The sequence below is a fragment of the Bufo bufo genome, chromosome 6 (assembly GCF_905171765.1).
Source record: "Bufo bufo chromosome 6, aBufBuf1.1, whole genome shotgun sequence".
Taxonomy (NCBI): Eukaryota; Metazoa; Chordata; class Amphibia; order Anura; family Bufonidae; genus Bufo; species Bufo bufo.
The window spans coordinates 108,046,650-108,064,823 of NC_053394.1; the positions used below are offsets into that span (position 1 = coordinate 108,046,650).

Here is an 18,174-nt window from a genome sequence, read left to right on the forward strand (position 1 = left end):
GTGTGCATGCTGGATGCTACAACTGATGCTTCTACAGATAAGTCTGTTCATTTATCTTTGATTTCCTGTTTGCTTGATCCGAGGTGACCCTGACTCCCTCCGTATTAAGTGTAGGGAGCCGGTGGTCGTGTCCCCTCACTATTATAGGGTGTTCAGGTTTCATACAGTCGAGGAACGAGGGTATGCAATTATCTACCATAGAGATTTTTGCATAGGCTGAGCAGTAAGGGAGAGAGCTAGGGCTGTTGCAGGGCTTACCCTTTGGTTCCTTAGTTTTGGATCAAGTCAGTCGGATCTTCATTTGTGTCTTCTAGTTTTCTGTAACACGTTCCGGGACACTCCATCACCAATACATCTAGAAACTCCAGCCTGGGGCCTCCAAACTGATGAGTGATTCTCATGTTCATCTTGTTACCTGTATTCAGATAGTCTACAAAGTCTGTGAAGTGATGTTCAGAACCGGACCAAATAATAAAACACATCGTCCACAAATCTCAGGTATAGTTGAATACAGGAAACACAAGGATTATCGACAGAGTAAATGAACTTGCCCTCGAACCTAGCCAAAAACATATATGCAAAAGTACATTCGACTGGTGTACCCATGGCTGTACCAAACTTTTGCCTGTACCACCTGTTCCTGAATCTGAAGACATTATATTTCAGGACCAAGCCCAGGGCTTCCTTTATAAAGTCCCTAAATACTTCACTTTTTTAAGTGCACATGTCAATTCCATAGTGACAGGAAAGGGGTGCCCTAGACTCATAGAACATGTAAGGTCAATTCATAATGGAGATAGCAAGGTATTGAGCTTTGCAGGTATTCAAATTGTCCAAAATCCCCCACAAGGAGGTGATAGACACTGCTTATTATTGAGAAAAGAAGCTAGCTGGATTATACGCTCAGGAGCAATGGGCCCTTTAGGCCTGAATGATAAAAATGATATGAGCATGTTCTTGCAAACATTGTATGCCTGTCATACTTTTATCCGTGGAATAAAGAAATACTACTTCACATTTTTGGTGAGTGTCGCACGATTTTTCTACATATCTGTTTAGCTCCTGAGTATAATGTATGATGTAACTCAGGCTCAGTACAGGAAAGGTACACAGTGACTCAGCCTTCTGTGTAATTTAATTCAATATACACATGAATATATTAAACAGATGCTTTGAATTCAAACCATGAAAATGCTATAACGTAATAAAGAGCATACAGGTAAGGCAGCTGCAATAGCCACTATACATCTATGTACATATAGACTGTATACACACACATAATATCACACTTTCTGAAAATACTAGGATTACAACATTCTGCATAGATACATTTCCTTGCCTTATATTTAGGACTTGTAGATCACCGTGCTTCTGAATGGCTCTGTAGCAATCTGTGATTTGTTTGTAAATTGGTTAAAATATTGCATCATATAAACGTTTAGGAGGCATAACATTAAAAGTGAACCAAAGCGTTAAAGGGGCTAATTTTAGTTTTTTTTTTCTCTAAAAATCTGATTACTCTGGCAGTAAGGGACACAGAAAAGCCTGGTTTGGGTATTGCCAAGTCTCCATGCTTCATCTATTCCCTTCAATGTTAGTTCAGCCTTAGGGTACGACCACTTGGTGTGTGGTCGTGAGCTGCGGCCAGCTGTGTTCGAGATCTGCGCGGCCAATTAGGCCCCAGCTGCCTTCTATTTAGCCAGTGAAGACCGCACTGTATAGCCGGTCTTCATTTTTAATAGCCATGCATTATTGAAGGTGTCGTTCGGCCATTGACAATGAAGACCAGCTATGCTGACATGTACATGATTTGCATTATGGGGCTATATGGAGAGAGCTGGCACGCTAAGCTCTCTCCATACATGGCGGGTGTTGGCTGTATAATACAGCAAGCACCCACCAGCAGTGACCAGGATCAGGGACGATGCTGATTCAGGTCATTTAACCCCTCAGATGCCCCCATATTAAACACCAACAGCTAAGAAGGGAATAGTTATACACTTTTTTGCCATAGGCATGAGTGGATTGTGTTATGCATGGTATTGATGTGTATAGATAGTTGTTTCATCTATTCATTTTTTGATGATTTATGGCTTACAGTATTTTGGATGTAAGAAGGGAATAGGAACATTGTCAGCATTCTGCCAATTTTAGGCTGCTATAGTAATCAGATTTGTCTAAAATACCTTAAACTAGAAAACTTTTTTAGGGCTGGTTCTACATATAGTTGTGGTGTTTTTCTGCACTTCTGAGTTAATTTTTTTGCACCTGTGTTTTTTCAGTTTTTTTGTTTGCGGTAAAAACTCCACCTCCAGATATCTAGGTGTTTGCTGAAGGTCTATGAGAAATATGGAACCCAGGACACAAGCATTTTATTTTTCTCCTTCCATTTTTGTACATTAGGTGTCTTTTTTTTCTCTTCCTTAAATCTTTTAAAAAACATGAATGCTATAGCTCTTGCAGTTTTTTTTTCCGGCATTTTGATATCTACTTCTCTATGGGGAGAAAAAAAAACCCACAAAGAAATTGATAGTGGGAAGACACATTGGGGGTCATTTATCATATGCGTCTGTTTTTCAGCATGCAATTAGACCGGCGTAGTGGATTAGCCTGTCAGTATTTTACATAGTATTTATAATGAGTCGCACAGCAGGTGATGAATTAGGCGAGGTGTCTTTCATCAGGGCATATACATTTGTCACAGCCATATACACGTTTTTATAACCACCGAAGAAGGAGTCAGCGACTCCGAAACGCGTCTGGTTTGGTACAGTTTTGAACTATTCTGGCTCGGCTCCCGATTGCATTGAACGGACGTACCGGAAATCCAGCATTGATCTTAATATTATATATTGAGTGGAGCTATAAGGACTATCCTATGATGATGAATTCATATAAACCAGCCTAACATTATACGCCAAGTGGAACTTTATGGATCGATAAGCGATGAATTCATATAAATCAGCTTAATTCCATTAACTAACTGATGTGATTTTTATATTTTTGGGGTTTATTTTTACAATACAGCAAGGGCCCTGCTGATTTATTTGTATGTATATATGCTCTTATATTAAATTGGATATAATTTTATATAGCGTTTAGTCCAAGTGGAAGTGTACCTTTTATTTTCTCTATATTTAAATACAGTCATCTGGTATTGGGTTAGCCAGGTAATAGAGCACCGTTTTTATCCATAGATCTGGAGGGGTATAGCCGTTGAATATTATTTCATACACGTATTTATGTTTGTGTAATGACGCGCTGCCCCACACACCGCAGACGAACAGAACTACGCCACCCCATGGATGGAGTAAAAAGAAGATTAGTTTTTCAACAAATGCATATTTAAAAAAGCACAACAAGATAAAGAGGCTGAAAAAAATACCAACATTCGCCCACACCATGAAACTGTCTAAAAAGACTCCAAAATGTGACTAAAACAATTAGTCTGTCCAAACAAGGAAAGACTAGATAAAAACAGGCGCAAACCAAAAATCATGTGCAGAAAAAACTGCAGCAGAAGTAGTAAAAAATTTTTTATTTGTGTTAGTACCCCAAGGCCTCTGCCCGATGAGCTTGTCCTGTGCGGAAGCTTTGTGTGTAAGCGTGATTTCCCGTTACGGACACTGCTCATTTTCCAGAAGCGTACGGCATTGTAATGATTTATAATGTGGTGTGTCACTGCATGACCAGTATCTACAGAATAATCTTTATGTCAGTATGATTCTGTAGAAGTAAGGTCAAGCAGGGACGCACCACATTATAGATCATTATAATGCCGTACGCTTCTGGAAAATGAGCAGTGTCCATAACGGGAAATCACGCTTACACACAGAGTATGATTTCCGCAAAGGACACACTCGTCTGAAAGAGGCCTAAAGGAGTTGTACAAGTAGTTTTTTTTAAAACATAGCTGCTTTCTTCCACAAACAGAACCACACCTGTCCATGGGCTGCCTCTAGTATTGCTGCTCAGCTCTATTGTAGTGAATGGGGCTGAGCTACAATAGCAGACACAACCAATGGACAGTATTTTGTCAGAAAGCAGCCATGTTTTCTTAATCTTAGGCAGCCTCTTTAAATGGAATATAACTTTAATTTTTATTTTTTGTTTTCGTAGCAGAACTGAACTTTTCTTGAGGGATTTCCCCCATACATTAGAAGCAATCCACAGACACAATTCTCTGCTCTCTGGACAATGGCATTACCTATAGGCAATAAAGGGTGTGGATCCTCTATTTGAGACCCTCTCTTAGGCCACTTTCACACGAGCGAGTTTTCTGCGCGGGCGCAATGCGAACGCATTGCGCCCGCACTGAATCCGTACTCATCCATTTCAATGGGTCTGTGTACATGAGCGTTGTTTTTTACGCATCACTTGTGTGTTGTGTGAAAATCACAGCATGTTCTATACTCTGTGTTTTTCACGCAGCCCTGGCCCCATAGAAGTGAACCACTAATGGGTGCACAGACAAATCAAACCACATCGAACCACTACTGTAAGGAAAAGCAGCAGCCACACTATAAATAATGTATAATGAGGTTGGTTTACCAGTATTATGTAACTTTATATAATGAATCATTCTTAAACTTTCTAATATATGTTGTTTTTCACTTCTTCACCATTGTGAAGATTTTTGCTTGCTGTCAATATATAGGAATATTCTTGCTTCCATGCAGAGGCTGAAAACCAGTAGAGACCTTGTCGCAGTTGAGGGTTTGTTACAATGTGATCCATTCTAGACAATCGTCTGTGAGGTAAAACACATCAGCAGCACTAATTTCTTCTTGATAGTTTGTTACAATGTAATGGTGCCGGTACAAATCATCAGCCTGGTACGGTCATTCAAAGAAATCACAGGGTCTCATTTTGTGCCCACCATTCTGTTTTTAAGTCTAAAATTCAGTTCTGCTTAGATTTATAATATATTTGTACAGGGCAGCTCTGATAAATGATATCATTCTAGCTGGCAGTAGGGGGAGCTCAGTGCATATGGATTTATGAGGCTAGTGTTGAACGCAATGTGAGCTGTATACATCTGTGTACAGTGGTGGCTGCGGGAAGGGCAGGTTTGCATTCTCTGGATCTTAACATGTAACAGAAATATTCCCATTCACCAGCAGAGATTTTGAAAATTATAAGAAATTAAAGCACAAAGTGAATTAGAAAGTTGTAGAACTTTGTTTTAAACACTTATTAAGCTTTATTTATATAAAAAAAGGAAAAACCTTTAATTACAAGCCACTAACTTTACATTTTATATTAAAATGTAATTTCAATAAAATACAATAAAATATTGACATAAATTATATTTTCAGTGCTTTTATGCAATATTACATATTTTAAGTACTCAGACAATGAAAGAGGAGATTGCTGATCCGTGTCTGTATAAAGCACGTACTGTCCCATGTTCTGTGCTGTCATCGCAGTGCTTGGAGTAGCCCTTTCATGCTATCGGTAGAAAAAACATCAGATGTGACAGCACTGCCATGATGACTGGAAGATTGTCATATGATGCATGAAGGCAGGGGAGGATGCCTGCAGAAGACTTGTGGGTAGGAGCCACACTCATGATGGATTGCCCAATGAAGACACCAAAGTTTCTCCTTGAGAGACCTTCACTGAATGCCCATTGGCCGCTTTGTCCACACTACTTGCCGGGGAAACCGGCGGAGGTTTATAAAGAAAGAGAGCGAGTAGGAAGAACACCATTCCTAATAACTGGAAAAGAGAGAAAGCACAGTGATATTCCTATATGTTCCAGAATATGCAACCCCATTCCCCCAAAAATTGGGAAGCTGTTTAAAATAAGGCCTCTTTCACACTTGCGTTGTCCGGATCCGGCGTGTACTCCATTTGCCGGAATTACACGCCGGATCCGGAAAAACGCAAGTGAACTGAAAGCATTTGAAGACGGATCCGTCTTCAGAATGCGTTCAGTGTTACTATGGCACCCAGGACGCTATTAAAGTCCTGGCTGCCATAGTAGTAGTGGGGAGCGGGGGAGCGGTATACTTACAGTCCGTGCGGCTCCCGGGGCGCTCCAGAATGACGTCAGAGCGCCCCATGCGCATGGATGACGTGTCCATGTGATCACGTCATCCATGCGCGTGGGGCGCCCTGACGTCACTCTGGAGCGCCCGGGGAGCCGCACGGACGGTAAGTATACTGCTCCCCCGCTCCCCACTACACTTTACCATGGCTGCCAGGACTTTAGCGTCTTGGCAGCCATGGTAACCATTCAGAAAAAGCTAAACGTCGGATCCGGCAATGCGCTGAAACGACGTTTAGCTTAAGGCCGGATCCGGATTAATGCCTTTCAATGGGTATTAATTCCGGATCCGGCCTTGCGGCAAGTGTTCAGGATTTTTGGCCGGAGCAAAAAGCGCAGCATGCTGCGGTATTTTCTCCGGCCAAAAAACGTTCGGGTCCGGAACTGAAGACATCCTGATGCATCCTGAACGGATTTCTCTCCATTCAGAATGCATTAGGATAATCCTGATCAGGATTCTTCCGGCATAGAGGAGCCCCGACGACGGAACTCTATGCCGGAAGAAAAGAACGCAAGTGTGAAAGAGCCCTAAAACTAGAATGCGATGATTTATAAATCTCATAGACCCATATTTTCTTCACAATAACTCATAGAACACATATCAGACGTTGAAAGTGAAACATTTTACCATTGCATGAAAAAATTTACTAATTTAGAACTTGATGGGAGTAACACATATTAAAAAAAGTTGGGACAGGGCCATGTCTACCATTGTGTAGCATCCCCTCTTTTTATCAGCAGTCTGTACACATCTGGGCAGTGAGGAGACCAATTGCTGCAGTTTTGGGAGAGAAATGTTGCCCCATTCTTGTCTCATGTAGCTCATCTAGCTGTCGAACAGTCCTGGGTCTTTTCCAGATATTTCGTTTCAGGACCCACCAAATGTTTTCTGTTGGTAAAAGGTCTGGATGCAGGCAGGCCAGTCCAGCACCCGGACTCTTCTTCTGCGGAGCCATGCTGTTGTGATGGTTCTGGTATTTGGTTTAGAATTGTCTTGCTGAAATATGTAAGGAATTCCCTGAAAGAGACGTCTGGATAGGAGCATATGTTGTTCTAAAACCTCTACATACTGTTCAGCATTGATAGTTCCTTTCCCGATGTGTAAGCCACCCACCTACAGGCACTAATGCAACCCCATACCATCAGAGATGCAAGCTTTTGAACTGTGCGCTGATAACAAGCTGGATGGTCCCTCTCCTCTTGAGTCCAGAGTACATGACGTCCATGTTTCCCAAAAAGAATTTCATATTTTGAGTCATCTGACCACAGAACAGTTTTCCGTTTTGCCTCAGTTTGTTTTAAATGAGCTTTAGCCCAGAGAAGACAATCACATTCCTGGATCGTTTTCACATATGACTTCTACTTTGCATGATACAGCTTTAACTTGCATTTGTGGATTACATAGCGAGCTGTGTTCACAGATTGTGATTTCTGGAAGTGTTCCTGAGCCCATGCATTGATATACAGTACAGAATCATGCCTGTTTGTAATGCAGTGCCATCTGAGATCGCACGCATCCAATATTGACCGTTGGCCTTGTCCCTTGTGCACATAGATTTCTTCAGATTCTCTGAATATTTTGATGATATTTTGTACCGGAGATGCTGGGATAATCCAAGTCTTCACAATTTTACATTGAGGAAAATTTTTCTAAAATTGTTCCACAATTTTCAGATGCCGTTTTTTTGTAGATTGATGAGCCTCTGCCCATCTTTGCTTCCGAGAGACTCTGCCTCTCTCAAGTGCTCTTTTTACACCCAGTCATGTGAATGTTTTTATTAGTACCATTTACTTTTCCAGCCTTTTGTTGCACCTGTCCCAACTTCTTTGAGATGCGTTGTTGCCATCAAGTTCTAAATGAGTTAGCTTTCTTCATGAAATGGTAAAATGTCTGACTTTCATAATCTGATATGTGTTCTATGATCTACTATGAATAAAATATGGGTCTTTGAGATTTGCATTCTTTTTATTTGAATTTATTTACATTTTACACAGCGTCCCAACTTTTTTGGAATTGGGTTTGTACATGTAAATTGGTCAAATAGCAACTTCCTCATCTTATTATTGGGATCCCTTTAGCTGCGGGAACTATCAAGTCATTTCCCTGCAGATTCACAGCAAATGAAAAAGATTGAGGTCTGCACTCTTGTATACTGATCGGGGCTCGAAAAAGGACTTGTCAGTCTATAAATACAGTTCAAAAATTTGTGTCACTCAACTGATCCTCACCAGCACACTGTGCTTCTGTATATGCACCCACCACAGATGTTACTGCTGAGGAAGGTCCCAGTGGACCGAAACGTCTGTTTTTTGGCATATTTTGTGGTTTCTTCAATAATTACTATACATAAGTGGATTGTACTCTGGATATTTGGTTTCTCACAATTAAAGATATATACAGTACAGACCAAAAGTTTGGACACACCTTCTCATTCAAAAAGTTTTCTTTATTTTCATGACTATGAAGGCATCAAAACTATGAATTAACTCATGTGGAATTATATACATAACAAACAAGTGTGAAACAACTGAAAATATGTCATATTCTAGGTTCTTCAAAGTAGCCACCTTTTGCTTTGATTACTGCTTTGCACACTCTTGCCATTCTCTTGATGATCTTCAAGAGGTAGTCCCCTGAAATGGTCTTCCAACAGTCTTGAAGGAGTTCCCTGAGATGCTTAGCACTTGTTGGCCCTTTTGCCTTCACTCTGCGGTCCAGCTGACCCCAAACCATCTTGATTGGGTTCAGGTCCGGTGACTGTGGAGGCCAGGTCATCTGGCGCAGCACCCCATCACTCTCCTTCATGGTCAAATAGCCCTTACTGTTAACGTTTTCCCAATTTTTCGGCTGACTGACTGACCTTCATTTCTTAAAGTTATGATGGCCACTCGTTTTTCTTTACTTAGCTGCTTTTTTCTTGCCATAATACAAATTCTAACAGTCTATTCAGTAGGACTATCAGCTGTGTATCTACCTGACTTCTCCTCAACGCCACTGATGGTCCCAACCCCATTTATAAGGCAAGAAATCCCATCTATTAAACCTGACAGGGCACACCTGTGAAGTGAAAACCATTTCAGGGGACTACCTCTTGAAGCTCATCAAGAGAATGCCAAGAGTGTGCAAAGCAGTAATCAAAGCAAAAGGTGGCTACTTTGAAGAACCTAGAATATGACATATTTTCAGTTGTTTCACACTTGTTTGTTATGTATATAATTCCACATGTGTTAATTCATAGTTTTGATGCCTTCAGTGTGAATCTACAATTTTCATAGTCATGAAAATAAAGAAAACTCTTTGAATGAGAAGGTGTGTCCAAACTTTTGGTGTGTACTGTATATATAATTGCAGGAAATTCAGTAGCATGACATTTTTGAACTACAGATTCACAGCAGAGTCAATACTATATTAGGATAGTCTGGATCATAAGCAGAGTAACAACTGCCATAAAGAGAAGCTTGTAGACTGTTGTGGTCGAAATCAACTTTCTGATGTGATGCAGTGTCCTAATTGTTCTGAAGTTGAGCCAGCTCGGGTAACCACGACAAAAACACATACAAGGTGTGTTCCTCATAATGACTTCCTTCTTTATTATAGTGAGCAGTGAATATATACACTACTCACAAAAAGTTAGAGATATTTTGCTTGTGGGTGAAATTTCAGGATGAACCTTAAATGCACATTAAAATCACCTTTAATGTGACCTTCTCTACACTTCTGAATGCACATGTCCAGCTGTTCAATGTTTCATTACTTTTTGCACAACTTGGTGTTCTCTAACAAGGAGCTTCATGGCAAAATTTACAACAGGTGTTTGATCCATGAATCGCCCAATACATTTCCTGGTTCAATTAGAATTGGTATTTTAGCAGTCCTCCTCATCATGCAGTTCACATTTTTACATAATGAGACCAAGACGGCACCTAACAATTGATCAAAAGTACCTCGCCATTGCAAGGCTTCATGCAGGATGTTCTCAGATGGAAGTGGCCACTGAGCTTAGAGTGTCACAGAGTGCTATCAGCAGGTTGCAACTGAGATACAAAGACTGGAAGAGTCACAGTAAGGCATAGAAGTGGATGTTCTTTGGCCACATCCCACACTGATGACTGCTTCATTGTGAACAATGCCCTGCTGAACCAGATGATTGAATGCCACACAATTCCAGGCACATTTAAGGTAGGTGAGAGGCACCCAAGTGTCACGTCAGACCATTTGAAACCGTTCACATCAGCATGGTCTGCGTGCTAGACGACCTGCAAGGGTACCTGACCATAGGAGTCATCGTCTTGCATGGGCCAGGTAGCATCTACGCTGGAAGAGGAGCCAGCGGGCCTCAGTGTTGTTCACTAATAAAAGTCGATTCACGCGATGTTGGAGATGTCAAGGAAAGCGCTATACATCAGCTACTGTTGTCACCAGACAAGCCTTTGGTGGTGGTGGTGGTGGTGTTACAGTGTGGGCAGGTGTGTCTAGTCAATACAGAACTGCCCTACACTTTGTGAATGGTACAATAACAAGCCCATACTACTTGAATAACATCATTAATCCAGTCATTGTGCCTCTGCATGAACAACACAGGCCTAATTTCATCTTCTTGGACGACAATGAGCCAGCTCATCAAGGTTGCATCATTAGAGAACGGCTGCTGGAGACTGGGGTACCTCAAATGGAGTGGCCTGCACTTTCTCCAGACCTGAATCCCATTGAAAACCTATGGTATCAGCTGAGTCAGTAGAAGCTTGTAACTCTGTACCCCAGAACCTCAATGACCTGAGGGCAGCCCTTCAAGAAGATTGGGATCCCATGCCTCAGCAGATAATGAATTAACTTGTGAAGACGTCATTGGCAAACTGTAATTAATGCTCAAGGCCACATGACAAGTTATTGAGACATTGGCATTTTTGTGAGGGTATACCCACCATTGGTGTTGGCTTTTGTTTCAATAAGTTGTTAGGGATGAGGAAATCCCCATTGCTGCTTCTACTTAAATGACCTACTTTCATGATGAAATATCACTGTAGCGTGAACTTTTTACATTTTACATAAATTTCACCCGAAAGCCAAATATCCCAAACTTTTTGTGAGTAGTGTATACATACATCTTATCACAAAAAGCAGTAAAAGTGTCATGTTTAGTGGATACAAAAACATTCGGCCTTGAGTTAGTATGTCTAGTTAGAGATAACAAAAATTCAAGGATTAGCATGAGAGGAGTAGGGGCACTCTGTGGATTTTATATGCTTTCTTCCACAGGATACAACATGGATTTCTTTCACAGTCCCTCTCCTATCCGAGTCCATGTTAAAGATTTTGTTAGATCGATTGCAATGAATACATCTACAAAATGGATGCCCTTATGCCTTCCCTCACACTGCTGATGCATCTGCAAGGAAGCTGAATAGGAATTCTCTGATGGCTTGCAGAATATAACACTGCCCCTGCAGCTAAGTGAACAGTACAATATCAGGGAAATGGTATGAAATAAGTCAGCAGCATCCTCTTGCGACCTAGGATTGCAATGTATCAGGGCAGCTGTAGAAATAAATGGCATCACAGAGCGACTTGCATATATGCCACAACCATAACCCCAGAATCGCAATAAATCCATCCCAGTAGGTCATGGAAAACGTGTGATTCATACCGCAACCCCATTCATTTCTACACTGTGATACTTTGCACACAACATGTGCTGAGCCTAACATCGCCCTACAACTGTACCCTAAACTGACAGCAGGATGTTGCCATCCCCCTTTGAATAGGGGTGTGTTAATACACTCTGCCACTGTGTACATTGATTGGACATACCATTTAGGGATACGTCTTATTGCCAAGTGATTTTTAGAGTCCTTTTCATTTAAAAGAACAATATTATCAGAACAAAAGTGTATCACAATTTGTTATACACAACAATTTAGTTGGTAAAATATGGGACGTTTAAACCCCACCCCCGGGAATGTCCCAATCCTGCCTGGAGACATCCACTTATGGGCACGGTTTATGCTAGCCTCAACCATTTTCGGCCCGGGATACCGCAAATTTGCTGGGACTGTCTCTGAAAATCAGGGATAGTCCTGTCAAATTTAAAATAGTTGGCAACTATGCATATATATCTAAATGTGACTATTGTATGCAATCTATGAAAAATTGGGTTGCTTTTTTTCTGGGTATCATTTTTTGGTCATCACTCCATGTATTGTATTTCCAGCCCATAGTCTTTAACTTTCTCTCTGTTTGGAATTTTAGCATGACTGTCTCGCTTAAAGGCTAAGGATACCTTTGGGGCATTTGTTTTTATTATTGCTTTCTACTCATTTTGGGCTAAAAATTATTATTTCGATTGGTCTTTATTAAGATTTTTCAACAGTTTTCTTCGGTAGCTTTCAGTTTCATTGTACTTGCAGGCTCTGTGCTTTAAACTGAATCCGTCAGAGAGCCGCTCTGTCGGCTGGATCTGTAGCCCTTATCTTTGATCTCCTAACAGCTTATAAACACTCATTTAAGCTCAATTATTATGAAACTGACGAGTGTTTATGGGATGTTGGGAAAGTACAGATAAGACCAAGCCGACCTATACAGTGTGAAGCAGAGAGTCTAAAATCGAAAGCTGTAGAAGAAAATTTTTGGAAATTTTTTAATATAGATGTCACAATACTAGTGGAATACTGCTGGAATCCAATGGCAGGGACAAGGCCTAAATACAGGAAGCACTGGAGTCTTGAACAGGAGGTAGCAGGTATGCAGATGAAGGTAAGGATGCAGTCGAGAAGTCAGCAGGAAAACCAGCGAGTGGTCAGCAGGTGTCCAGGAGTTGCAGGGTAAACCGCAAGGAGTAGGAACAACCCAGAGAGAAAGTTCCAGGCGAGAGGACTGCACAAGAAGGAGCTAAAACACAATACTCAAGTAACGAGTAACAGGCTTGAGAGGTTTTTATATATGAAACAGGAAGTAAGATGGCACCTAGCTGAGACACAATCCATCATCTTAACTGAGGGAAAACTTAAGGGCAAGACAGTCTGAACTAAACAGACATAGCAGGAAGGTTCCTGACAATAGACTAATTGAAAAAATATTTTAGCCTAAAATGAATAAACTGCAATAATAATTTTAAAAAAATTACCCCAATGGCAATTACCCCTATGGCCTTTAATACTCTTGGTTAGATCAGGGAGGAGTGAGGGGTGATGACTCAATTAGAGCACCACACTTCCTCTACGCTATCCTGGTAGTGTGGCTAGTCAGGCTTCTCACATTATACTACTCACTTTAGGCCAATCAAAAGAACAATATAGCTGTTATTCCAAGGTCTCTTTCATGCATCCATGACGACATCCATCACAAGATGGTCAGTGGTTCATCTGTGATGGATTTGTGTTTGGTCCATGTATCAGTTTTTTGCCCTTCATGTGCCATCTGTATTCCATGGACACTGCTAGGCTGAAAATTAGTTTCTCCTACTAATAGACTGTAAAAATCACTGACAGATCACGGATGCCAACTGTGTTGTGTCAGTGGTTTTCACCGACCCATAGACTTCAATGCGCATGTTTGGTCCACATCACAGACCAAAGAAGTTTGTGTATCTGTGGTTTTTTCACTGACGCACAGTCAGTGGAAAATGACTCATGCGTAAATATACACATTAAAATTTAACACGGGACAGTACATGGTCGGGATTCATTGACAAGTGAAGGAGGCCTAATATAAACCCTTCCCTGTGCAGTGGAGACATAAACTGAGATTACTTTGCTCTCTCTGCGATGACCGCTACAGAAGGACAATATTCGGTATTTCATTTTCAATGCCACGGTAGTGATGAGGAGGTCTACATAATGGCACTTACCTTGTAAACAAGACCTGCTATGAGCATATAATTGCTCATGGCTGAATTTTGGTACATGTAGCATGACCCCCTCTCTCCATTTTGGTTTTGCCAGAGCAGACACGAAATATCAATTATGGAGCCAAAGGCAATGGGTCCAGGGATTCCACCTGGGAAGGATCAGAAGGTAGCAATCAAGTAGTGATCACAGGGAGGGAAAAGTGCATATGAAGGAAGACAAAGGCCCTACATGTGATCCTAGGTCAAGGGGTTAGGTTTAATGTATAGATACAGCAGAGATGAGTTTGTTACAACTCACTGCGACATGAAGGGCATCTAAGGTTTTACATGGGATTACAGAGAAACGCACAGCAATAGAGCATTATAATGGTGTACAAATGAAACAGAAGACAAATTCAGTTCTGTTACAATTATAACAATTAAAGGGGTTGTTCAAGTTATATTGAAGATGCAACGGTGAGAAGGTAAACAGTGAAGAGGAGGCAGCGCTGGCACGGCGCGTGCCTCCTCTTCAAACAGCTGATCGGCAGGGGTGCTGGGTGTCGGACCCCCACCGATCTGATATTGATGACCTATCCTGAGGATAGGTGATCAATAAATATAACTTGGACAACCCCTTTAAGTAGTTACTGCAGCTTTTGGTGGTGGTGCATAACTCTAGTTCAGAAGAGCCTTTACAGCAGTGTTTTGAGGGAATGTATAGTTTTGCAACCAACGTGTTTGTTGCGCCATTGCAAAGACTTTACAAATCTCCTAGATTTTCTGCATACAGCTTATATATGTCTCCACTGTCACAGATTACAGACCACCCCTGTATAGTCTCATCCTGCAGTCCCTCTTCTAAGAAATGGGGGCGATGGAAAAAAATAACAAATGGCTGCAGGAGTGGACTACACAGGGTTTGTGTGTATTCTGCAACCATGGAGACATATAGGTCAGTACAGGGGCTGTACACACAAAACAATAGCTTTTTAATTTTTTATTCTAGATGCATTATTTTGGAGCAAAGACAAATTTTGGTTGCCAAAGTATAAATACCCTTTAAAGAGGACCCACAAAATGCAGTGCAAGCAAGGAAAAGATTCAGTAAAACTTGTAATTTATACATGTAACCCCTTAGCCTGTTTCGGGCCTTACTGTTACAAGCTATTTTTTATTTATTTTTTTCATTGTCGCCTTCTAAGAGCTATAACTTTTTGATTTTTCCGTCTATGTGGCTGTATGAGGGCTTATTTTTGCGGGATTAGTTGTAGTTTTTAATAGTGCCATTTTGGGGTACACATAACTTACTGATTAACTTTTAATAACTCTTTCTGGGAGGGGATGGGAAAAAAACAGCAATACTGCCACAAAGTTTTTACATTATAAATTTTAAGGCATTTGTTTTTCAGCATAAATAACATAATAACTTTATTCTCTGGGTCAGTATGATTACAGCGATATCAAATAAATATAGTATTTTTATGTTTTACTACTTTTGCATAATAAAACTACTTATTTTTTTTTAAAAAAAAGAAGAAAACGTTTCTGCATTGCCACATCCCAAAACTTTTTTATTTTTCTTTCTACAGAGCTGTGCGAGGGCTTGACTTTTGCGGGACAACTTGTAGTTTCCATTAACCACTTCACATCCAGGCCATTTCCCCCTTCCTGACAGAGACATTTTTTGCAAATCTGACATGTGTCACTATGTGGTAATAACTTTAAAACGCTTTTACTTATCCAGGCCATTCTGAGATTTATTATAAAAAATACCAAATTTACCAAAAATTGGGAAACATTTGCAAATTTCCAAATTTCAATTTCTCTACTTTTATAATAGATAGTAATGCCTCCCAAAATAGTTATTACTTAACATTCCGCATATGTTTACTTTATGTTTGGATCATTTTGTGAATGCCATTTTATTTTTTGAGGACGTTAGAAGGCTTAGAAGTTTAGAAGCAAATCTTAAAATGTTGCAGAAAATTTCCAAAACCTACTTTTTAAGGACCAGTTCAGGTCTGAAGTCACTTTGTGAGGCTTACATAATAGAAACCACCCAAAAATGACCCTATTTTAGAAACTACACCCCTCAAGGTATTCAAAACTGATTTTACAAACGTTGTTAACCCTTTAGGTGTTCCACAAGAATTAATGGAAAATGGAGATGTAATTTCAGAATTTCCCTTTTTTGGCAGATTTAATTTTTTTTTTCTGCTAACAAAGCAAGGGGTAACAGCCAAACAAAACTCAATATTTATTGCCCTGATTCTGCAGTTTACAGAAACACCCCATATGTGGTCGTAAACTGCTGTATGGCCACACGACAGGGCACAGAAGGAATGGAACGCCATATGGTTTTTGGAAGACAGATTTTGCTGGACTGGTTTTTTGACACCATGTCACAATTGAAGACCCCCTAATGCACCCCTAAAGTAGAAACTCTGAAAAAGAGACCCCATTTTGGAAACTACGGGATAAGGTGTCAGTTTTGTTGGTACTATTTTAGGGTACATATGATTTTTGGTTGCTTTATATTACACTTTTTGTGAGGCAAGGTAACAAAAAATAGCTGTTTTGGCACAGTTTTTATTTTTTGTTATTTACAATGTTCATCTAACAGGTTAGATCATGTGGTATTTTTATAGAACAGGTTGTTACGGATGCGACAATACCAAATATGACAACTTTTTTTGGTTGTTTGTTTCAGTTTTACATAATAAAGCACATTCTGAAAGCTATAGTTTTTTTTTTTTGGGCGATTGTCTTATGTAGGGGCTCATTTTTTTCGGTATGAGATGACGGTTCGATTGGTACTATTATAGGGTGCATATGACTTTTTGATCACTTGGTATTACACTTTTTGTGATGTAAGATGACAAAAAACGGTGTTCACCTAAGGGGTTAGTAATGTCATATTTTTATACGGCAGGTTCTTACGGACATGGCGATACCTAATATCTATACTTTTTTTTATTTATTCAAGTCTCCATAGTCTGAGAGCCACAGTTTTTTTATTTTCCGGGTGATAGTCTTAGGTAGGGTATAATTTTTGCGGGATGAGATGACGGTTTGATTGGTACTATTTTGGGGTGCATATGACTTTTTGATCACTTGCTATTACACTTTCTGTGATGTAAGGTTACAAAAAAATGGCTTTTTTGACACCGTTTTTATTTTATTTTTTACGGTGTTCATCTGAGAAGTTAGGTCATGTGATATTTTTATAGAGCAGGTTCTTACAGACGCGGCGACACCGAATATGTATACTTTTTTATTTACTCAAGTTTCACACAATAACAGCATTTTTAAAACCAAAAAAAGTTATATTTTAGTGTCTCCATATTCTGAGAGCCATAGTTTACTTTTATTTTTTGGGCGATTGTCTTAGGTAGGGGTGGGATGAAGATGAGGTAAATTGGTACTATTTTGGGGGGCATACGCCTTTTTGATCGCTTGGTGTTGCACTTTTAGTGATGTAAGGTGACAAAAAAAGTAGTTTTTTTTAGCACAGTTTTTATTTTATTTTTTTGACAGTGTTAACCTGAGGGGCTAGCTCATGTGATATTTTTATAGAGCCGGTCGTTACGAACGTGGCAATATCTAATATGTCTACTTTCTTTTATTTAAGTTTTACATAATAATATAATTTTTGAAACAAAAATAAAATCATGTTTTAGGCCCCTTTCACACGGGCGAGTATTCCGCGCGGATGCGATGCGTGAGGTGAACGCATTGCACCCGCACTGAATACCGACCCATTCATTTCTATGGGGCTGTTCACATGAGCGGTGATTTTCACGCATCACTTATGCGTTGCGTGAAAATCGCAGCATGCTCTATATTCTGCGTTTATCACGCAACGCAGGCCCCATAGAAGTGAATGGGGTTGCGTGAAAATCGCAAGCATCCGCAAGCAAGTGCGGATGCGGTGCGATTTTCACGCATGGTTGCTAGGTGACAGTCTATAAACTGTATTATTTTCCCTTATAACATGGTTATAAGGGAAAATAATAGCATTCTGAATACAGAATGCATAGTAGGTGATCAATTGAGGGTTAAAAAAAATTAAAAAAAATTAACTCACCAGAGACCGCGAGCTACGCGAACAAGAGGAGAAGGTGAGTTAATTTTTTTATTTTTTTTTAACCCTCAATTGATCACCTACTATGCATTCTGTATTCAGAATGCTATTATTTTCCCTTATAACCATGTTATAAGGGAAAATAATAAAATCTACAGAACACCGATCCCAAGCCCGAACTTCTGTGAAGAAGTTCGGGTTTGGGTACCAAA

The 18,174-nt window shown here is 40.1% G+C and overlaps 1 protein-coding gene across 1 annotated transcript in view; it reads right to left on the reverse strand.

Moving 5' to 3' along the window:
• Positions 1-5,245: 5,245 nt before the first annotated feature.
• SLCO4A1 (solute carrier organic anion transporter family member 4A1) overlaps positions 5,246-18,174 on the reverse strand; it is a 108,563-nt gene continuing 95,634 nt past the window's right edge. Inside the window, exons 11-12 of the mRNA XM_040437762.1 lie at positions 13,897-14,045; positions 5,246-5,721 (exon numbers count right to left, since the gene is read on the reverse strand). Coding sequence (XP_040293696.1) covers positions 5,569-5,721; positions 13,897-14,045 — 302 coding nt within the window. The 3' untranslated portion in view covers positions 5,246-5,568. The remainder of the gene's footprint in view (positions 5,722-13,896; positions 14,046-18,174) is intronic.